The sequence below is a fragment of the Erythrolamprus reginae genome, chromosome 12 (assembly GCF_031021105.1).
Source record: "Erythrolamprus reginae isolate rEryReg1 chromosome 12, rEryReg1.hap1, whole genome shotgun sequence".
NCBI lineage: Eukaryota > Metazoa > Chordata > Lepidosauria > Squamata > Dipsadidae > Erythrolamprus > Erythrolamprus reginae.
This window is the reverse complement of record NC_091961.1, coordinates 2,812,462-2,832,436: the sequence shown is the minus strand read 5'-3', so window position 1 is coordinate 2,832,436 and position 19,975 is coordinate 2,812,462. Positions and strand designations below refer to the sequence as shown.

At 44.2% G+C, this 19,975-nt stretch overlaps 1 protein-coding gene across 2 annotated transcripts in view; it reads left to right on the top strand.

Annotated features, from left to right (window-relative positions):
- PLAT (plasminogen activator, tissue type) overlaps positions 1-14,345 on the top strand; it is a 37,272-nt gene extending 22,927 nt beyond the window's left edge. For both annotated transcript variants that reach the window (XM_070765238.1, XM_070765239.1), the window contains exons 7-14: positions 408-499; positions 1,811-1,982; positions 3,484-3,569; positions 5,066-5,255; positions 8,362-8,501; positions 8,654-8,794; positions 11,506-11,654; positions 12,582-14,345. In XM_070765238.1, coding sequence (XP_070621339.1) covers positions 408-499; positions 1,811-1,982; positions 3,484-3,569; positions 5,066-5,255; positions 8,362-8,501; positions 8,654-8,794; positions 11,506-11,654; positions 12,582-12,740 — 1,129 coding nt within the window. In that variant the 3' untranslated portion in view covers positions 12,741-14,345. The remainder of the gene's footprint in view (positions 1-407; positions 500-1,810; positions 1,983-3,483; positions 3,570-5,065; positions 5,256-8,361; positions 8,502-8,653; positions 8,795-11,505; positions 11,655-12,581) is intronic.
- The last annotated feature ends 5,630 nt before the right edge of the window (positions 14,346-19,975 follow it).

The following is a 19,975-nucleotide window of genomic DNA, read 5'->3' as shown; positions in this document are numbered from 1 at the left end:
TATGAATCTCTGGGGGGAGCTGGTTCCAGAGGGCCGGAGCCCCCACAGAGAAGGCTCTTCCCCTAGGCCTCGCCAAGCGACATTGACTAGTTGATGGGATGAAATACATTGGTCAGAAAAAATGCTAAGTTAAATCTTGCTCTGATTTATGAACAGGTTTAGATATCAGTGCCAGTAAAAGTATCTTAATTAAGGAAAGAGAGGCTTTGGAAGACACTGGAAATGATACAATACTGGGACGTTATTTTTACTTAGGCATAGTCCTTAAATCCACCTGTGAATTGCTTTATTATGCATTATTAATTCTATGATCCTTCGTTCCTTCCTTTATCCATCCATCCATCCATCCATCCATCCATCCATCCATAGACTCACAATCCTGAATGCTCTATCGTTGTGTTCTTTAGAAATCCAGATAAAAACTCAAAACCTTGGTGCCACGTTCTGAAAAAGAATATGTACGTCTGGGAATATTGCAGCATTACGTCCTGTGCCGATGGTAAGCTCAAAGCCTTTATTTTTTTCCTATTAAACTTTATACTTTCCTATTAAAAACACTTCCCTCCTGAACCTTATTTAACCCTTTTAAATAAGGTTCAGGAGGGAAGTGTTTTTAATAGGAAAGTGAACACAAGAACAAGGGGACACAATCTGAGGTGAGTTGGGGGAAAGATCAGAAGCAACGTGAGAAAATATTATTTGACTGAAAGAGTAGTGGATGCTTGGAACAAACTCCCAGCAGACGTGGTTGGTAAATCCACAGGAACTGAATTGAAACATGCCTGGGATAAACATAGATCCATCCTAAGATAAAATATAGGAAATAGTACAAGGGCAGACTATGGACCAGGAGGTATTTTTCTGCCATTAATCTTCTATGTTTCTATTGTTTACTGAAAGAGGATGCAGTTCCTAAGTGGGGCTAAAAATGGGATTTGTTACTCTGAGCTTTTCATTTCAAAACAAGTCATTGTTTTTCCCTACTTCTCTTTGGGAGCGGGAAACCCAGATTTGGAAGAGGTTCCATTTCGTGGCTTACTCAGTAATTGACTAGGTCATAAGTGGAGAGAGCTAGCATGCCGCCTGTCACACATGTCGGCTGGGCAGGTTGGGGAACTCTTGAATTTACTAATGGAACTGTTTTAGGACTTACATGGCTCATTTATTTTATTATTTTTATTATTTACTTTATTTGTTTGTTTATTTTTATTATTTATTATTGTTTGATTTGATTTGATTTGTAGGCCACCCAACTCCTTATTGACTCTGGGCAGCTAACAGCAATATAAAAACAGCAGTAAAAAAATCCAAAACAATTTTAAGAACCCTTAATTAAAATGTTCATCCATTCAGGTGGGACAGGAGGAAACCAATTTTAGGCTATTTCCAGTCTCCAACTGTGTCTGAGTTGCGATCTCTCTGATCATTCCTGTATTGGCCTCCTACTTCAACTGAGGACCTGTTGGGAAGTACCCAGCCAGGCAGGGTGGAGGGCTCAAGCAGGGAACTAGCCTGGAATGGTAGACGATCCAAAATTGATATCCCTGAAGCTCCACAGAACCATATCTAACTATTCTCAAGTGAAGGGTACCAATCTGGGGGATTCTTATATGATTGGCAGAATACATTAGTTAGCTTGAACTCCACATGTCCGTAGCTGGTGGCTTGCATCTGACAAGATCTTCCTCTATATTCAGCCTGGGGGCAATACCCCCCCCAACGTCAACAGAAGGGGTTTTCCAAGCTAAAGAGTGAAAACAATGGGACTTTCTCCCCCCAACCCATCCCTTTTCCTATCCTTTGTCAACAGAAGGACATTCCTGTGCTTTGGGACGAGGCACCGCCTATCGGGGCAGCCATCACCAAACAGCATCTGGGGTCACGTGTCTGAGATGGGACTCCCACATCCTTGACCAGAAGGTTTACAACGCCTTCCATCCCAATGCCCGTCACCTGGGCCTCAGCAGCCACAACTACTGCAGGTGAACCACAAACGTAGATATTCCATCTCTCTACCTGCCTGACTCAGCCAAGCGGGCTGTGGGTGACAGAATCTCTATTCTGTCATCTCTATTAGCCATTCTGAGTCCTATTGGAGTAGGTGGCATATAAGTGTCAGGGTGTCCAGCAAACCTGGAAATCAGAGAATTATCAGGGAAATTGGCGGTTCGGGAAATATCAGGGAATTAGCAGGGAATTCATGAAACAAATGGAATAAATCGGGTGGGGCGACAAACTGTATTAAAATGTTTAAAAGTCAGGGGAAAATCATGTTTAAAAAACCAAAATGTATCGTGTTGCCTGGCAGACTCAAGCAAAAATGAGCATAACTGTAGCAACAAATTGCTTCCTCAGCTACCGATATTTCTCCACGGCAGAGGTCCTCAAACTTGGCAATTTTAAGACTGGTGGACTTCAACTCCCAGAATTCTCCAGACAGCTGTTTGGGCTGGAGAATTCTGGGATTTGAAGTCTACAAATCTTAAAGTTGCCAAGTTTGGGGACCCCTGCTCCATGGCTTAGCCGTTTGGTATGATGTCATCTACGACCGCGTCTTAACTGGAAAATGTCAGGGGAATATCAAGGGAATATCAGGGGATTTCAAAATGCTTTCCCCCTGGACACCCTGAAGTATGTATGTGTGTATGTATGAAGAAAGAAAGAAAGGAAAGAAAGAAAGAAAGAAAGGAAGGAAAGGAAGGAAAGAAAGGAAAGGAAGGAAAGAAAGAAAGAAAAAAGAAAGAAAGAAAGAAAGTTCTTTGGAAGCAGAAAGGCTACAGCAGGTGGTGTTGGGGCAGGGGTGATAGTTCTGCCTTCGGCTCATTTGGATGCTTGGTAAAAAATGTACCATATTTTTCGGAGTATAAGATGCCCCTTTTTCCTCCCTAAGAGAGGCTGAAAATTTGGGTGCGTCTTATACTCTGAATGTAACTTTTTCAAAGCTTTTTCCCCCAGCCCAAATGAGGTGCGGACGATTTCCCAAGCTTCCTACTCCTCCAAAGAAGGGTTTTTTCCCCCTGCCCTAAGTCCTACTCCCTCTGAAAACATTTTTTCAGCCCTGACAAGGGGATAAAATAACGTGCTGAAGCTGAACAGATTAAGGATGCTAGCCAGATGAATTATGTAGATTATTTTCTCCTATTTTCCTCCACGAAAACTAAGGTGCATCTTATACTCCGAAAAATATGGTACTTATTATATAGGTTGCAGTATCCAGGGGTCACACCATCCCATTTTGCGACTTTCTGACAAGCAAAGTCAAAGGGGGAGACAGGTTCACTTAAGGGCCATGTTACTGGTTTAACAACTGCAGTGGTTTACTTAACCAACTGCTAAGCGGTTGCAAGATGGAGCAAAGCTCACTTAGCAAGAGCCTTGCTTAGCAAAGGAAATCTGGGGCTGAATTGTGGTCGTAAACCGAGGACTACCCACATTAGGAGATCTTACTGTCTTCCCAACCTTCCCACTTCTTGTGTGTTACAGGAATCCTGACAATGACACACAGCCGTGGTGCCATGTGTTCAAGAACGGCGTGACAAAATGGGAATTTTGTGACGTGCCAGCCTGCTGTAAGTGGGTCCTTTCTCTTGATTTATTTGAGACTCTTCTTGTCAGTAGTGGGTTTCTACCTTTGCTGCTGGTTCGGAACTGTGAAAGTACGTGCACATGCGCAGATCTGTGATGACATCTAGGCAGGTGGGCAGAGCCTCCTGACATGCTACTGGTTCTCCTGAACTGGGGCGGATTGGTAGTGACCTGGAAGCACTGTTCACAGTGATTATGGCCTAAACCTTATTCTGGGAAGGGAGAACTATTTGATCTCAAGGTTTCTCTCTCTTCCAGAATAGTTGTGTTGTGGTCAGCTCTGGCCCAGCTCTTGTCCCAAAGACTGTGGTTGTGGGGGAGACATCCACATGCTGCAGGCCTGTTTTGCTCCCGGTGGAATCTGCTGATGAAGGCTCCTCTGACCAAGAAGACATGAGTGACAGGGAGGAGGAGAGTGTGGCAGACAGCTCAGAAGGAGATCAATTATCTAGCTCCTCCTTGGATTCGGAACAAGAGTTAATGATACAGCCACGCATGCGGAGAGCGATGCATAGGCAGCAACAACTGAGAGATTATTATCAAAGAAAATGAGGCCGCCTGTGGTTGGGTGGGGCTGTGGTCATTAGTGAGGCTGCTATAAAGAGCAGCCTGTGGGTTTGGCCATTGTGGAGGATTATCTGATCGTTGTGTTTCGTGACTGCTTTGCTGACTTCGACTTTTGTGTGCTGATTTTTGCCCCGCTTTGAAACTAAACCAGGGCAAAGTGTGTTTCACTTTGTGAAAGAAGAAGGACTGTGAATTGCCTCGCAGCTGCAAGCTAAGTATCTCAGAACTGATAAGGGACTTGTACCAATTACCAGTTTGTTTGGAGACGAGGGCTCTTGGCTATACAAAAAGAGGGCTTAGTTTATTTGGATTTTCGCTATAAAGAACATTGTTTTGACTTTTCAAACGTGTGTGTGTCTGAAATTTGTATCTGTGAATTTGTGGAAGGATTCTACCAGAGACCTCGACAGAACAAGTTGTCACCAGGGGTCCTTGGTGCAATCTGAGCTTGGTTGTTTCCTGGCATCATTACCCAAACTAGGTTACATCATCAGTGCTAGCAAGGGGTTTGCTCTAAAGTTTATATTCCAGTGGTTTGCCCTCACTGGATGAACGCAAGGGATGGTGGTCTTGGAGCTTCCTTGGTTGGGCTGTTTACCGGCAACACATTTGGCAGTTCCTTGATTGGTGTATTGTCCACTTCCTGATTGTGAGTCTGGTGTTAATCTTGGAGTTAATCTATGTTCAGCTCGACTACTGTTTGCTCAGCCGTGTTGCTCTTTTTGTTCTCTTTTTGACTGGTTGATTGTCTCTTTTGCACTGTAAGTAGATGCTGTTTATGTCTCTCTGTCTATTGATGGCTAATTTGTCCAAGCGCCAGGCTTTTAGAGCCACTGTAAACAGATGTTAGATGTTCTCTGCTTGGCTGCCTCTAAATCTCATTGCTGGGCTCCTTCTTCCTCCTCTTGTGTAGCCACGTGTGGCCTGAGGAAGCACAGAATGGCTGAGATGCAGATCAAAGGAGGCGCTTATTCGTATATTGAGTCCCACCCGTGGCAGGCGGGCATTTTTGTGACCAACCGAGGCACCGAAGGTTATCTCTGTGGGGGCGTCCTCATCAGTTCCTGTTGGATCCTCTCAGCTGCTCACTGCTTTCCAAAGGGGTAAGAGATCAACCTGTGACTCACTCGCTAAACTTTGGCTAGTCAGCAAGTTCCTGGCTAGCAAAAGATATATATATATATATATATATATATATATATATATATATGTTTTCGTAAATTTTCACGGGTATATGTATGTAGATTGTTCTGAGTTCGGGTTTTGCCCTGTGTAATGTTTTGCATGTCTATGCGACGTTTCGGTGAAATCACATTCACCATCATCAGGCTGCAAAAACACAAAGATTGGAACTCCAGCCTGATGATGGTGAATGTGATTTCACCGAAACGTCGCATAGACATGCAAAACATTACACAGGGCAAAACCCGAACTCAGAACAATCTACATATATATATATATATATATATATATATGTGTGTGTCACATGTTTTTTTGCTGAATTTGAAAATTAAGGGAGACTAGGATAGATCTATTTCGGCTTTGTTTTGGACTCATCAGCTAGCCATACCCACATGCAACCTTTGCCTTGTAAGACAGAGAATTAACCTCGAGGCTACAGTATCCAATCCCTTCAGCTCTGCACCAGGGAAGGGTTACATATTTTTGTGTCGAATCACCCTGGTGTATTGAAGGAACGTCACAGCTCCTTATTTGCCTCTCGGCCCAACCCAGGGCCATTTCCAAGGCAGTTTATTTTATTGATAGCAGACAAGTCTATCTGTATGTATCACATGGGTTTTTTGCTGAATTAGAACACACACCCACACACATATTGTTCTATATATATATTTTATGTTGGATCACCCTGGTATATTGAAGGAACATCACAGCTCCTTATTTGCCTCTAGGCCCAACCCAGGGCCATTTCAAGGCAGTTAATTTATTCATAGCCGACAACTATATTCTGTATGTGATACATTTATATATATGTATCTTCGGAGTCTTCGGAGAGGGGCGGCATACAAATCCAATAAATAAATAAAATAAATAAATAAATAAAATTTGCTTTAGGGACAGAGAACCAAACACATCTAACCGGCATCGTCTGCCTTGCTCAGTGTTCACAGCTCTTTGGCTGGGATTCTTGCTATTTCCCTCTGTGACTCTATGGAACTCACTTAGGACCTTCTCTTGTGTGCAGGAAAGTTAAGACCTTCGTCTCCTTGCAGAATCTTCAGAGGTTCAGGAGGTTATGTCTCAGGAAGCTGTGGAAATCCAGAGCTTCCAAACGATTTGGGGTTCCAAAGAAACTTCACCTTGCCTTTCCTCTCTGACCATGACTTAAAGCTCCCCAAGGGTTTGCAAGCACAGCCACCATCCTCCAAACTCTTGAACTTCCCCAGTTTTGCGTTTGCTTTGTCAAAACATTGCAAGCACTTGTCAAACCCTGGACAATACACAGAACAGAGGAGGATGCTGGGGCTGTGTAGGTGCCCTGGGCCCGGAGGGTGTCACTTCCTTAGAAGATAAAAAAAGATTTCCTCAATTAACTTGAAAGACATCTATGCTTGTTCACACCCAAACGTTCTGCACCGATATTGCCTAAGTTGACTTATCTCAGCAAACCATGGTTTACATTAAGCCATCGTTCGTTGCAACCCCAATGGGCTGCGTTTACAAATTATGGAAACGCTCAACAGCTCAACGTGAGCTGTAGAAACCCGAGCAGACACATTTAGAGTTTTCTTCCTGCTGCAGCCAAGATCTAACAATCCTAGTTGGCTTAACTGTAGCTTGTTGAGCAATTTTTGAAAAAATTGGCCATGTGTGCGCCAAATGCTAGCCCATTTATCTTGCTTTTCAGCCCATTACGCTTAGGCTATCCAGTATGTTCTGTCACAAAGAAGTAAAGTCAGCATTTTTTGGCTTAGCGTGTTATTTGGATACATCCAACCGCTGTATTTACACAGTCCATTCATCCCAGGACACAAATGATTCTTCAGTGATTCACAGCACTGTTTGAGCCACTCTTGACTCTCCCCATATTCATGTTGGGGGAGAGTTTTGCGCATGCGGAAGTTAACCCACCAAGTAGCCACAGTTAACCACTACACCTAACTGAAGTCTTCAATGAAACACAGCAGCAGGCTTTCTTGTCAAAATATATTTTACTTTTCTTCTTATTCAATTGCTTCTCTAAATAACATTTAACCACTATAATAAACTCTCCACAATACTATAGTATAATTCTTATTACATCCACCGCTGCAACCACTAAGCACTAACCATTAAACTACAAACCACCCAGCACAAACCACTCAATAACAAACCACTCTCTACTATAACAAACCACCCACCGTAACAAACCACCGGTAACAAACCACACCCGTGCAAGGGTGTTTCTCCTTATATAGGTTACAGCCAATCAGGTTGGAGCACAATTCTTTTATTTATTTTATTTTATTTATTTATTTTGTCCAATACACAATGAGGGTTTTAGTGGGTGGGTGTATACACACACACACACACACACACAGAGTAAAATACATGGTGAAGGTTATAGAGGAGATACTCATAGTAAAATATATATAAGAAAGAATAGAAAAGAAGATATAGTAATAGAACATAGCAATGAAAGAATAGAAGAAGAGACATAGGAATAAATTAGCAAACCCATGATTACATGCTGATTATGGCTTACATTAGCCTTCCTATGGTTACATACCATTTACTTGCATTGTAATATTATCTTCAGAAATGGATTTATTTCTGACAATTCACAATAGGCTGGGAATGATGAAGGTGGGTGCATATCAGACCAGACTTAAGATTTGAACTGAGGCAACAAGACGTCCAGCTGTCCATATACGTTGGCGTCCTCTCTCCTGTCCCACGAATCTCTGCTTCAACGGACTTTTTTAAAAAAAATGTTGGGTTTAAATCAAGTGTCCAACCTTGACAACTTTAAAACCTGTGGACTTCAACTCCCAGAATTCCCAACCGCAAGTCTTTAAAAGTTGCCAAGGTTGCACACTGCAGGTTTAAATAAAAGAGAGAGGGGGGGGGGAAGGGAAAATAAAAAGAGATAAAATAGGAACCACTTGCTCTTGGTTCCTGTTGGGAAGAGAAAACGAGAGAGTTGCATTTGGAGGGAAGGGTTGCCCCCACCCCCGGAAGCTGGGCCTCACCTGTGTTTTTTCTGTACAGGAGCATCGACTCCCGGCGCCTGAAAGTCGTCCTGGGCCGGACGTTCCGTGTGAAACCATCCGTCACAGAGCAGATCTTCCAAGTGGAGAAATACATTACACACGAGAAGTTCAACTCCCGGATTTTGGACAACGACATCGGTAAGCCTCCCTCTCGCCCCGGAGGCACAGCTTCTGCTCAAGCAGGGGGTTGGACTAGAAGACCTCCAAGGCCCCTTCCAACTCTTGTTACTCTGAAATTGTGGTTCTCACGGGCCCTTCCCCCCCCCTCCTCTTCCTCTCTGTTTCGACAGCCCTGCTGAAGTTGAAAGGCCATTCCGAAAACTGTGCCACAGAAACTGACAGTGTCCATCCCGTTTGCCTCCCCGAAGCTGGACTCCAGCTGCCCGACTGGACAGAATGCGAGGTGTCCGGATATGGCAAGCACGAAATGGGTACGTGAGGGTCACTTTCGCCAGCCATTTAGACTAGGAAGACAACCTGGCTGCAGATGGTTTTGGACAGGCAGCATTGGACAGCTAGCACACAATTTCTAGGGCAGAATTAAACCTTGCTTGAAAGAAATGGAACCAATATTCTTTCTTCCCTAAATACAGTGTTCCCTTGCTTTTCGCGGGGGATGCGTTCTGAGACCGCCCGCGAAAGTCGAATTTCCACGAAGTAGAGATGCGGAAGTAAATACACTATTTTTGGCTTTGAACAGTATCCCAAGCCTTCCCTTAACACTTTAAACCCCTAAATTACAATTTCCCATTCCCTTTAGCAACCATTTAGATTATTACTCACCATATTTATTAATTAAAGTTTATTTAAAAAAATATTTATTAAAGGCAGACGAAAGTTTGGCGATGACATATGACGTCATCGGGTGGGAAAAACCGTGGTATAGGGAAAAAACCCGCAAAGTATTTTTTAATTAATATTTTTGAAAAACCGTGGTACAGTGATCCCCCGCTCGTTGCGAGGGTTCCGTTCCAGGACCCCCCGCAACGAGCGGGTTTTCGCGAAGTAGCGCTGCGGAAGTAAAAACACCATCTGCGCATGTGCAGATGGTGTTTTTAACTTCCGCAGCGCTAGCGAGGAGCCAAAGATTGGGGGCGGCGCGGCTGTTTTAAAATGTCGCCACGGGCATGGGGGGCTTCCTAGCAGCCCCCCAAACCCGGGTTGGGGGTCCGGGGGGTGCTGGCAAGCCCCCCATGCCGGTGGCGACGTTTTAAAACAGCCGCGCTCGCTCTCGCCGCTTTGGAGCTGAGTCCTGAAGCGAATTCGCTTCAGGACTCAGCTCCAAAGCGGCGAGAATGAACGGTGTGGGCGGGCGAAGGGCGGGCGGCAGCGAGGAGTTTGCGTGGGCGGTGGGGAAACTCCTTGCTGATGCCCGCTGCTCGCCCTCCCGCCAGCAAGAGGGGGAAGACCCAGGGAAGCCGCCCAGCAGCTGATCTGCCGGGCGCCATCTACGCATGCGTGCCCATAGAAAAAAGGGCACGCATGCGTAGATGGTGTTTTGACTTCCGGGTTCAAAAATCGCAAATTACCCTGTTCGCAATGGTTGGGGACGCAATAACTGGGGTATTACTGTATAGACTTTCCGCGAAGTTCGAACCCGCGAAAATCAAGGGAACACTGTATTCCAGTTGGGAGCTGCGGAATATTTTATGTGTATCTTTTAGGGCAAGGGAGTCCAACCTAGGCAACGTTAAGATCTGTGCTGCTGGGGAATTCTGGGAGTTGAAGTCCACAAGTCTTTAAAACTTTTCCAGATTGGACACCCTTTTTTAAAATGAAAAATCTGGTCTGTTTCAAGCAATTGACTCTATTTAATTTATTAAATTTAATCAACTTAATTGCAGACTCTGGGCGGTGTACAACAACACTGAGCTTTGGGGGCAGAAAAGTCTTGTTGAGAAATTTCTGAGACCAGCCTCGTGGGTCATGCCCTCATCTCTGCTGAGAATGCGCTGGGTCGAATTATGGTGCAAACGGACATCTGCCATGCTCTCCCCTCTCTAAACAAACAGCTTCCTTCTGAATTGGATGCAGCACCCATGCCTGTGACATACATTCCTATCTGGTTACTAAGCAGCTGATACGGCTGGACCCGTGTTTACACCCCAAAGGCATCTGCTTTCTGTTAGAGCATATCCCATCCTCCACTCCTCCTCCTCCTCCGGCTAAGCCGTCCTAGAATTCCTTCTTCTCAAATCCCTGTGCTAGGATTGTGGCAATTCAGCCTTTCGATTTGGGAGAATATGGATCAGGTTCAGTGGTGGGATTCAATTCCTTTTTTACTACTGGTTCTGTGGGCGTGGCTTAGTGATCATGTGAGTGTCACTCAATGTCAATCTCCCCCCCGTCACATGTTACAACATGGAAATTTCCTTGACTTGTTTCACACAGCATGCTATCGCGCATTGTCACAAGCAAGTAGAATGCTTGGCTGCAGAGCTAGAGGTATAACAAGCAAGAAGAGGGAGATTGTGATCCCGCTGTATAGAGCGCTGGAACATTTGGAGTACTGTGTCCAGTTCTGGAGACCTCACCTACAAAAAGATATGGATAAAATTGAACAGGTCCAAAGACGGGCTACAAGAATGGTGAAAGGTCTTAAGCATAAAACGTATCAGGAAAGACTTCATGAACTCCATCTGTCGAGTCTGGAGGACAGAAGGAAAAGGGGGGACACGATCGAAACATTTAAATATGTTTAAGGGTTAAATAAGGTTCAGGAAGGAAGTGTTTTTAATAGGACAGTGAACCCAAGAACAAAGGGGCACAATCTGAGGTGAGTTGGGGGAAAGATTAGAAGCAACGTGAGAAAATATTATCTTACTGAAATAGTAGATCCTTGGAACAAACTTCCAGCAGACGTGGTTGGTAAATCCACAGGAACTGAATTGAAACATGCCTGGGATAAACATAGATCCATCCTAAGATAAAATACAGGAAATAGTATAAGGGCAGACTAGATGGACCAGGAGGTTTTTTCTGCCGTCAGTCTTATAGGTTTCTATGGTGCCTTTGAAGCAATATCACACGAAGGTGGTCAGTTAGTTTGTTAACGAAGAATTGAGCAAACCCAAGCAGGATATTTACGACCCAGAGGAAACTTTCCCCCCTCTTCACGAGGTTCCTTTCCTCCCCCCAACAGCTTCGCCTTTCCACTCGGAACGCCTGAAGGAAGGACACGTGAGGCTCTACCCAGACAGCTTCTGTACCCCTGCGCGCCTGGCAAACAGGACCGTCACCAAGAATATGTTGTGTGCAGGAGACACCCGACATCTTCACGACGCCTGCCAGGTAAGCTCCAAAAAGTTAAGAATAACCTTGTAGGATCGGTCTGAGAGTAGACAACCACTAGTGGGATTCATTTTTTTTTTTTTTACTAAGGGTCCTGGGGGGCCTGGCTTGGTGGGCGTGGTGTTTTTTTTCTCCACATAACAACATACAAAAACAATATACCTTCTATTCTTGTTACAATAAAATAGACTCAAATTAATAAGTCAAGATACATTTCTTTAAAAAAAATCCCATCTATTTAATGTTGGTATCAAATCACACTCCCTTACTCCATTCTTTCTAATTTTGTCATCCAGATAAGTCCAAATTACAGTGTTCCCTCGCTTTTTGCGGGAGATGCGTTCTGAGACGGCCCGCGAAATTCGAATTTCCGCGAAGTAGAGATGCGGAAGTAAATACACTATTTTTGGCTATGAACAGTATCACAAGCCTTCCCTTAACACTTTAAACCCCTAAATTGCAATTTCCCATTCCCTTAGCAACCATTTAGATTATTACTCACCATGTTTATTTATTAAAGTTTATTAAAAAAATATTTATTAAAGGCAAACAAAAGTTTGGCGATGACATATGACGTAATCGGGTGGGAAAAACCGTGGTATAGGGAAAAAACCCGCAAAGTATTTTTTAATTAACATTTTTGAAAAACCGTGGTATAGACTTTCTGCAAAGTTTGAACCTGCGAAAATCGAGGGAACACTGTATTCTCTAATTGAATCCACCACTCATGTCCTTTTAAATATTAATAAAAACAATATCTTTAAGATCTTAAAATCTGAGCCATAGAGCGCGCTCACTTTCTTTCGGCACCCGAGGAAAAACAAGGTTTGCCGTCACAGCCTTAGATGGTCACCAAGGGTCAAAAAACCAAAGCCAGAGCTGCCGTCTTTCCACTCACCCGCTCTCCGGCTTCTCTCCTCCCTGCAGGGTGACTCCGGAGGCCCCCTGGCTTGTCTGAACAATGGCCGCATGAAGTTGATGGGAATCATCAGCTGGGGGGTGGGCTGCGGCACGAAAAACACGCCGGGGGTTTACACGCGGGTGCTTCGCTACCTGAACTGGATCCAGGAGAACACGCGCAACTGAATCCTCTGGGGCTTCCTTCCAAGAACTCCTGGCGCCAGGGAATCACGCCAGTAGTGGGTTCTAAAACCCGTTGCTACTGGTTTGCAAGCAACGCTTCTGCACATGTGCAGAAGCGTCCCAGGTGGGTGGGCGGAGCCTCCCACCGCCGCTGCTACCGATTCGCAGAAGCCGGCTGAACCACCGGGATCAACCCACCACTGAATCTGACACTGGAAACTGAGCCGCTGTCACTCATGGGGAGTCCACACACTTTGTGCAGTGCCTTCTCCTGCAACGAGTTTGAGGGCTGTGGGGCTGTGGTTCGGAACCGGGCTAAAACAATGGCATTATTTTGTTTTTGGGTGAAAAAGCATTTCTAGGCAAACCTAAGATGACCAGAGGTTTCCAGGCAATCCTCGGCTTAGAACCACAACGGAGCCAAGAATTTCTGTCGATAAACGAGACATTGTAGTGAGTTTGGCCTCATTTTACAACATTTCTGTCCCACGGCTGTTAAGTGAAACACCCCAATTGTTAATTGCTTCCCCCGCGACTCTTGCTTGTCAGAAGGGGATCATGTGACCCTGCAAACGTCATAAATATGAGCCAGTTCTGGATTTTGATCAGGTGTCTATGGTCATTCATGGGAAAAACAGTCATAAGTCACTTTTTTCAATGCCATTGTAACTTCAGTCACTAAACTAATGGTTGTAAGTTGAGGACTACCTGTACTTGTTACAATATCCGAGTATTGCTTCTGCCTCTAGTTGTCTTGGCCAGACTATTTATGGGCCCGCCTTCTGCCACATAGCTCCCAGCGACCGATAAGAGCCCACAGGGTTGGCCTTCTCCATGTCCCATCGGCTAGACAGTGTTGGTTGGCGGGGCCACATGGGGGGTGGCTCCGGCTCTCTGGAACCAATTCCCCCTGGAAATCCGCATGGTCACCATCCTACTGGCCTTCTGGAAGGCCGTGAAGACTTGGCTTTGCCAGCAGGCCTGGGGCTGTTGAGTAATATCCAGCCAAAAGATATGAATGACTTTTATTTTCTTTTTTTTCTATGGGCATTTAAACTGTTTTTATACTGTTTTTAGATGTTGTACACCGCCCAGAATTCAGACGGAGTTGGGTGGCCTATAAATTAGATAGATAGATAGATAGATAGATAGATAGATAGATAGATAGATAGATAGATAGATAGATAGATAGATAATCTGAATAGATGGGCCCTAAGCTGGCCTTGGGCTTCCTCAAATATGTCTCTCCTTTGTTGATTTTTTTTTTAAAAATCCTCTTTCTATATATTAAGGGAAGCATTTTGAGGTATTTTCTACAAAACTGAAGAAATCCTTTGGGAGCGGGGTAACCAAACCACAGAATTAATTGTTAAAGATTTAAATATATATATATATATATTTAAAGGATGAATTGGTAATCATTTTGGGCACCTCTCTCTCCACAAAACTTCAAAAATTATTTTTATGCTCTGTAAATATTTCACATTGGCTGTATAAAGTCAAACCCCCATTTCCCGATGTGCAATGACAAAGGTGTCTTCTGCTATGAAGAAAGACTCTTGGCAATCTTCCCCAGTATGTTTTAATGCATTAAACATTTTTATATTATTTGAAGTTATCCTTTCGCTTATTGTGCACCACACCATACATGACACAAATTGCTTGCTATGTTTCTGTATGATTTACTGGACTACGGCATGGGCCTTGGAAGCTGGGCAGGGCTAAAATGCTCACAGCTGCTTCACAATTTCACAAAACTAGCCATGCCCAGTTCTTGCAACCGTTCTTCATGTGTTTTAGCCTCCAATCCCCTAATCATCTTGGTTGCTCTTCTCTGCACATGCGACCAGAATAAAGAGTAGATGTGAAGGTGGAATCAAAGAAGAATCAAATTGTGAAATTTAATCCACAGGGTAGATTCAAAGCCGTGACATCAGGGTGAAGTAGTCCACTTTGACTCTAAGCGCACACAGATATTGCACATCATGCTGAGTTATAGTTGTAGTTTATTGAACTACTCGCCATAGACTGAAACAAAGACAGCGATGAAAAGTTCGCCTTACATGCCACTGTGGTGTGGCTTGCACACACGAACTCTGAATTAAACACAGCACAATGTGTATCACTAACCGGGCACAAAGGCCTCAGGCTTCGGTTCTCCCACCGCCCCAGAAGACCCCTGAAGACACTCCAATCTCACAGCACAAAGAAGCAATTTAATCAATGTAAAAGCAAGTAGTGTGCGATTGGGAAACCACAGGGAGGCTGGAGGCCCTGTTTCCTCCCAGGAGATTCCTAAAGAGGCCCCACAGAGGCTTCTCCCTGCCTTTTCCAGCCCTGTTTCTTCCCAGGAGATTCCTAGAGAATCCCCAAGGAGGCTTCTCCCCTTCTTTTCCGTTTCTTCCCAGATTTCTAGAGAATCCCCAAGGCTTCTCCTTGCCTTTTCCAGACTTGTTTCCTCTCAGGAGATTCCTAGAGAGGCCCCACGGAGGCTTCTCCCCACCTTTTCCGGTCCTGCTTCCTCCCAGGAGATTTCCAGAGAATCCCCAAGGAGGCTTCTCCCCACCTTTTCCGGCCGTGTTTCCTCCCAGGAGATTCTTAGAGAGGCTCCACGGAGGCTTCACCCTGCCTTTTCTGGTCCTGTTTCTTCCCAGGAGATTCCTAGAGAGGCTCCACGGAGGCTTCACCCTGCCTTTTCTGGTCCTGTTTCTTCCCAGGAGATTCTTAGAGAGGCCCCACGGAGGCTTCTCCCCTCCTTTTCCGGTCCTGTTTCCTCCCAGATTTCTAGAGAATCCCCAAGGAGGCTTCACCCTGCCTTTTCCGGCCCTGTTTCCTCCCAGGAGATTCCTAGAGAGGCCCCACAGAGACCTGCCTCTTCCAGTTACAGTTTTGGAGGCTTGGGTTTGTAAGTGGAAGATGGTTCTTGAGAAGAGGCAAAAAAATCTTGAACACCTGGTTCTTATTTAGAAAAGTTCATAAGTAGAGGCATTCTTAGGTAGAGGTACCACTGTACTATTCCGCTATGGCAGGCCAAAGTCTCTAACTCCACATGATGGCTTTCGGCCTGACACATGGCCTACGCAGACTGCATCTGACCCGCTGGTCGCCAGTTTTACACCCCTCATCTAACATGTTGTAAGGCTGACGCTTGTATGCGGAAAACTATTTCATCTGGACTTGTTACGTTACACTAAGCCACGGTTTATTGGATTCGTGTGGTTTTCACAACACAGCAAGTTACGGCTTGTTTAAGCTAGAGAAGTTGAATCTAACGAGTAAACCACATTGCACATAGGTGCATTAATACATATGCACGAGTAAACCGCATAGTACACATGTGAATTTTTTCTCATCACTTGGAAGCAAAGTTCAGCCAATGGAGGCAAATGAGCCCCCTTCTTGCACCATCCCTGCACATGCCCTGCAGTTGTGAACTCAAGCTCTGCTTAATGCTGGAGGATATTAAGAGTTGGTGGGCCGGGATTGAGATCTCCGTGCCGGAGGGAGGGTTTCCCCTTCAGGAGGACTGTGGTGGAAGCATGCTGTTGACAAGGCATTGAGGAGCATCTGTACGACAAAGCAACAGCTGGTGTCCGGTAACCAAGTTAAGAATAATGATTAGAAAGAAGGAAGGGGAGAAAAATGCAAATTAGATCAAGAAGATTGGCACAGCTGTGGCCTAGAGGGGGTGCTCTTGCCTCACAATCAGGAGGTTGTGAGTTCGATCCTGGGTAGAGACAGATGTAGGGTCTCGTGCTTGGGTAGTGGGTTGGACTAGATCCGGGATAGGCAAAGTTGGCTCTTCTATGACTTGTGGACTTTTCTGGCCAATCATGCTGGCTCAGGAATTCTGGAAGTTGAAGTCCACATGTCATAGAAGAGCCAACTTTGCCCACCCCTGGACTAGATGACCTGTAAGGTCCCTTCCAACTCTGTGAAGCTGGAAACTGGGTTCTGTACGTGTCTATTGAGCTCTGCAGTGATTTTAGGAGCTGCGGTCTTGCGATCCGCTCTAACAATTCACTTTAGAGTCCGACCAGTCTCTCTCAGACAACTTCAACTTTCGACCAGACCTGTGCTTGGCTGAGGACGTTTTCCCTTCTCTTTCAAAAGAAGTCATTACTTTTGAAACATGACCTCTTGAAATGCCAAACATTCGGGCACTTTCTGTTATACCAATCCCATGCCATTCGAGCACCAACAATTTGGCCTCTTTGAAAGTCTGAGAGGTCTGCCATTTCTAGAAGGTTATAATCAATTTCCTTTACATTTCTGTAAAAAAAAAGGTAGTTTAAATAAACATATCAAATAACAGAATTTTTTTTAAAAACCCATTAAAACATGTCAAGTTTTGATTGATTTGAACATGTTCAAACATTATGATGCCAAAAAGTCAAGTGCTTCCATTTTTTTTGGTCCACCCCTTGTATCTTGTTGGGTCTGGAAATGTCTTAATTAGTTCGGATTCTCATCTTCTATACTTGCCCAAAGATTTATTTGGTTTGTTATTATTATTCCAATGTCTGTGCTGCCTTTCTGCCCCCCAGACATTCAAGACAAATAATAACCACCTAAAGATAGAAGCAATTTTAAAAGCCAATTAAAAACAAACTACAATTAATTATTGGCCCATCTAAATGGCTGGGGTGGACAAACCTTGAATGGATGTTGTTTGTGGAACACATCTAGACACCCCTTGGAAATGAGCTGTTCATCTCAAAAGAGACATTTTGTAAGAGCTCCTCTCTAGGATGACCCATAAAGCTGTCTCGATTCCTCAAACAAGGCTGCCTCTCTTTCAGAAGTCCCCTTGGCTTGTTCACCGGAAAGAAGGATAACTCTTGGGCTTGTATCTCCACCTACTGAATTGAAGGAGATGCTACATCTTCAGAGTCTTCTCTCTGAAGGCATGAAGACAGGTGGCACCTGGGGGAAATTTTTTCTCCTCTTTCCTGGAGACATACCAGAGATCCAGTAGGAGGTTTTCTCAGCATTAAGGGAGAGGATTTTGCTTTTAATTACCCTAGACCAGGGGTCCCCAAACTTTTAGACTTATCAACTTTCAACTCCCAGAATTCTCTAAGACAACTTTAAGACTTGTGGACTGCAAATCCCAGAATTATCTTTAAGATAACTTTAAGACTTGTGGACTGCAAATCCCAGAATTCTCTAAGACAACTTTAATACTTGTAGACTGTAAATCCCAGAATTCTCTACGACAACTTTAAGACTTGTGGACTTCAACTCCCAGAATTCTCTAAGACAGATTTAATACTTGTGGACTGCAAATCCCAGAATTCTCTAAGACAACTTTAAGACTTGTGGACTTCAACTCCCAGAATTCTGTAAGACAACTTTAAGACTTGTAGATTGCAAATCCCAGAATTCTCTAAGACAGATTTAATACTTGTGGACTTCAACTCCCAGAATTCTCTAAGACAACTTTAATACTTGTGGACTGCAACTCCCAGAATTCTTTTTAAGACTACTTTTAGACTTGTGGATTTCAACTCTCCAAGACTCTAAAATTCTCATTAAGAATTCTCTTTAAGACAACTTTAAGACTTGTGGACTGCAACTCCCAGAAGCTTCTCTCCTTGTTTAGTTTCCACCCATTGTTTCTTGTCCTACCCTTAGATGCTTTGGAGAATAGCTTGACTCCCTCTTCTTTGTAGCAACCCCTGAGATATTGGAAGACTGCTATCCTGTCTCCCCTGGTCCTTCTTTTCATTAAACTAGCCAGGCCCAGTTCCTGCAACCGTTCTTCATATGTTTTAGCCTCCAGTCCCCTATATCCTCTTTATTGCTCTTCTCTGCACTTTTTCTAGAGTTTCCACATCCTTTTTGCATCGTGGCCACCAAAATTGAATGCAGCATTTCAAGAGTTTAAGACCACCCCAAAGAAACTCTAAGAGAGGTTGTAGCAAAGAAAAAAGAACCAGACGTTTGCAGCCTGGCCTGGTAGGCAGAAAACCTGTCGGATGACCATTTAGTCTGATTCAGCAGGGAAACTCAAGGGACAGCAGCCGTGCAGCGGGTGTGTGTGTGTGTCTGACACTATACTAGGGGAAAGCAGATCTATTGTGGTTAGTATGACAGCAACACAGGTCAGAGGTCAGCTGGAAGCGCGACATGCAAGCCCATGCAAGAGATAAACGTGGCAGCCCGGGAACGAGGGCCGCACCCTCAAAGCCCAAATGCCTGCTCCCCCCCACACACCCCATTTCTTTCGCAGCCGATGCTCCAACAGATGCTATGCTCCAACAGTGTACAGATATATGTACAGGCAGCAGTATGTGCCCTCCTATATTTGGGTAAACCTGGTGACTTGAGAGAAAAACATTATATGTGTGTGTATGTTTGTAACATATTTTTGCTGATAAATGAAAAAGGAAAGGAGATTAGTATAGATCTCTTTCGAGCTTATTACGGAATAGCTAGACCAGTGTTTCCCAACCTTGGCAAACTTGAAGATATTTGGACTTCAACTCCCAGAATTCCCCAGCCAGCATTTGCTGGCTGGAGGATTCTGGGAGTTGAAGTCCAAATATCTTCAAGTTGCCAAGGTTGGGAAACACTGAGCTAGACATACCCCTACCGGGATTTGAAATAGATCTATACTATTCTCCCTTCCTTTTTCACTTAGCAGCAAAAATATGTTACACGTGTATATTATAGTTTAAATTATCTTTTGAGGGGCAAAAAAGAAAGCAGGATGCTTTTTCCCATATACCAGTGATTCGACAGAAAACAAGCATATATATAGAGGTGTATGTGTGTGTGTGTGTGTGTGTGTGTGTATATACTGCTCAAAAAAATAAAGGGAACACCCAAAGAACATCCTATTTCTGAATGAACGAAATATTCGCATTGAATACAGTGTTCCCTCGATTTTTGCAGGTTCGAACTTCGCGGAACATCTATACCACGGTTTTTCAAAAATATTAATCAAAAAATACTTCGTGGTTTTTCCCACCCGATGATGTCATATGTCATTGCCAAACTTTCGTCTGCCTTTAAAAACCATTTTTTTAAAATAAACTTTAATAAATAAACATGGTGAGTAATAATCTGAATGGTTGCTAAGGGAATGGGAAATTGTAATTTAGGGGCTTAAAGTGTTAAGGGAAGGCTTGGGATACTGTTCGTAGCCAAAAATAGTGTATTTACTTCCGCATCTCTACTTCGCGGAAATTCGACTTTCGTGGGCGGTCTTGGAACGCATCCCCTGCGAAAAT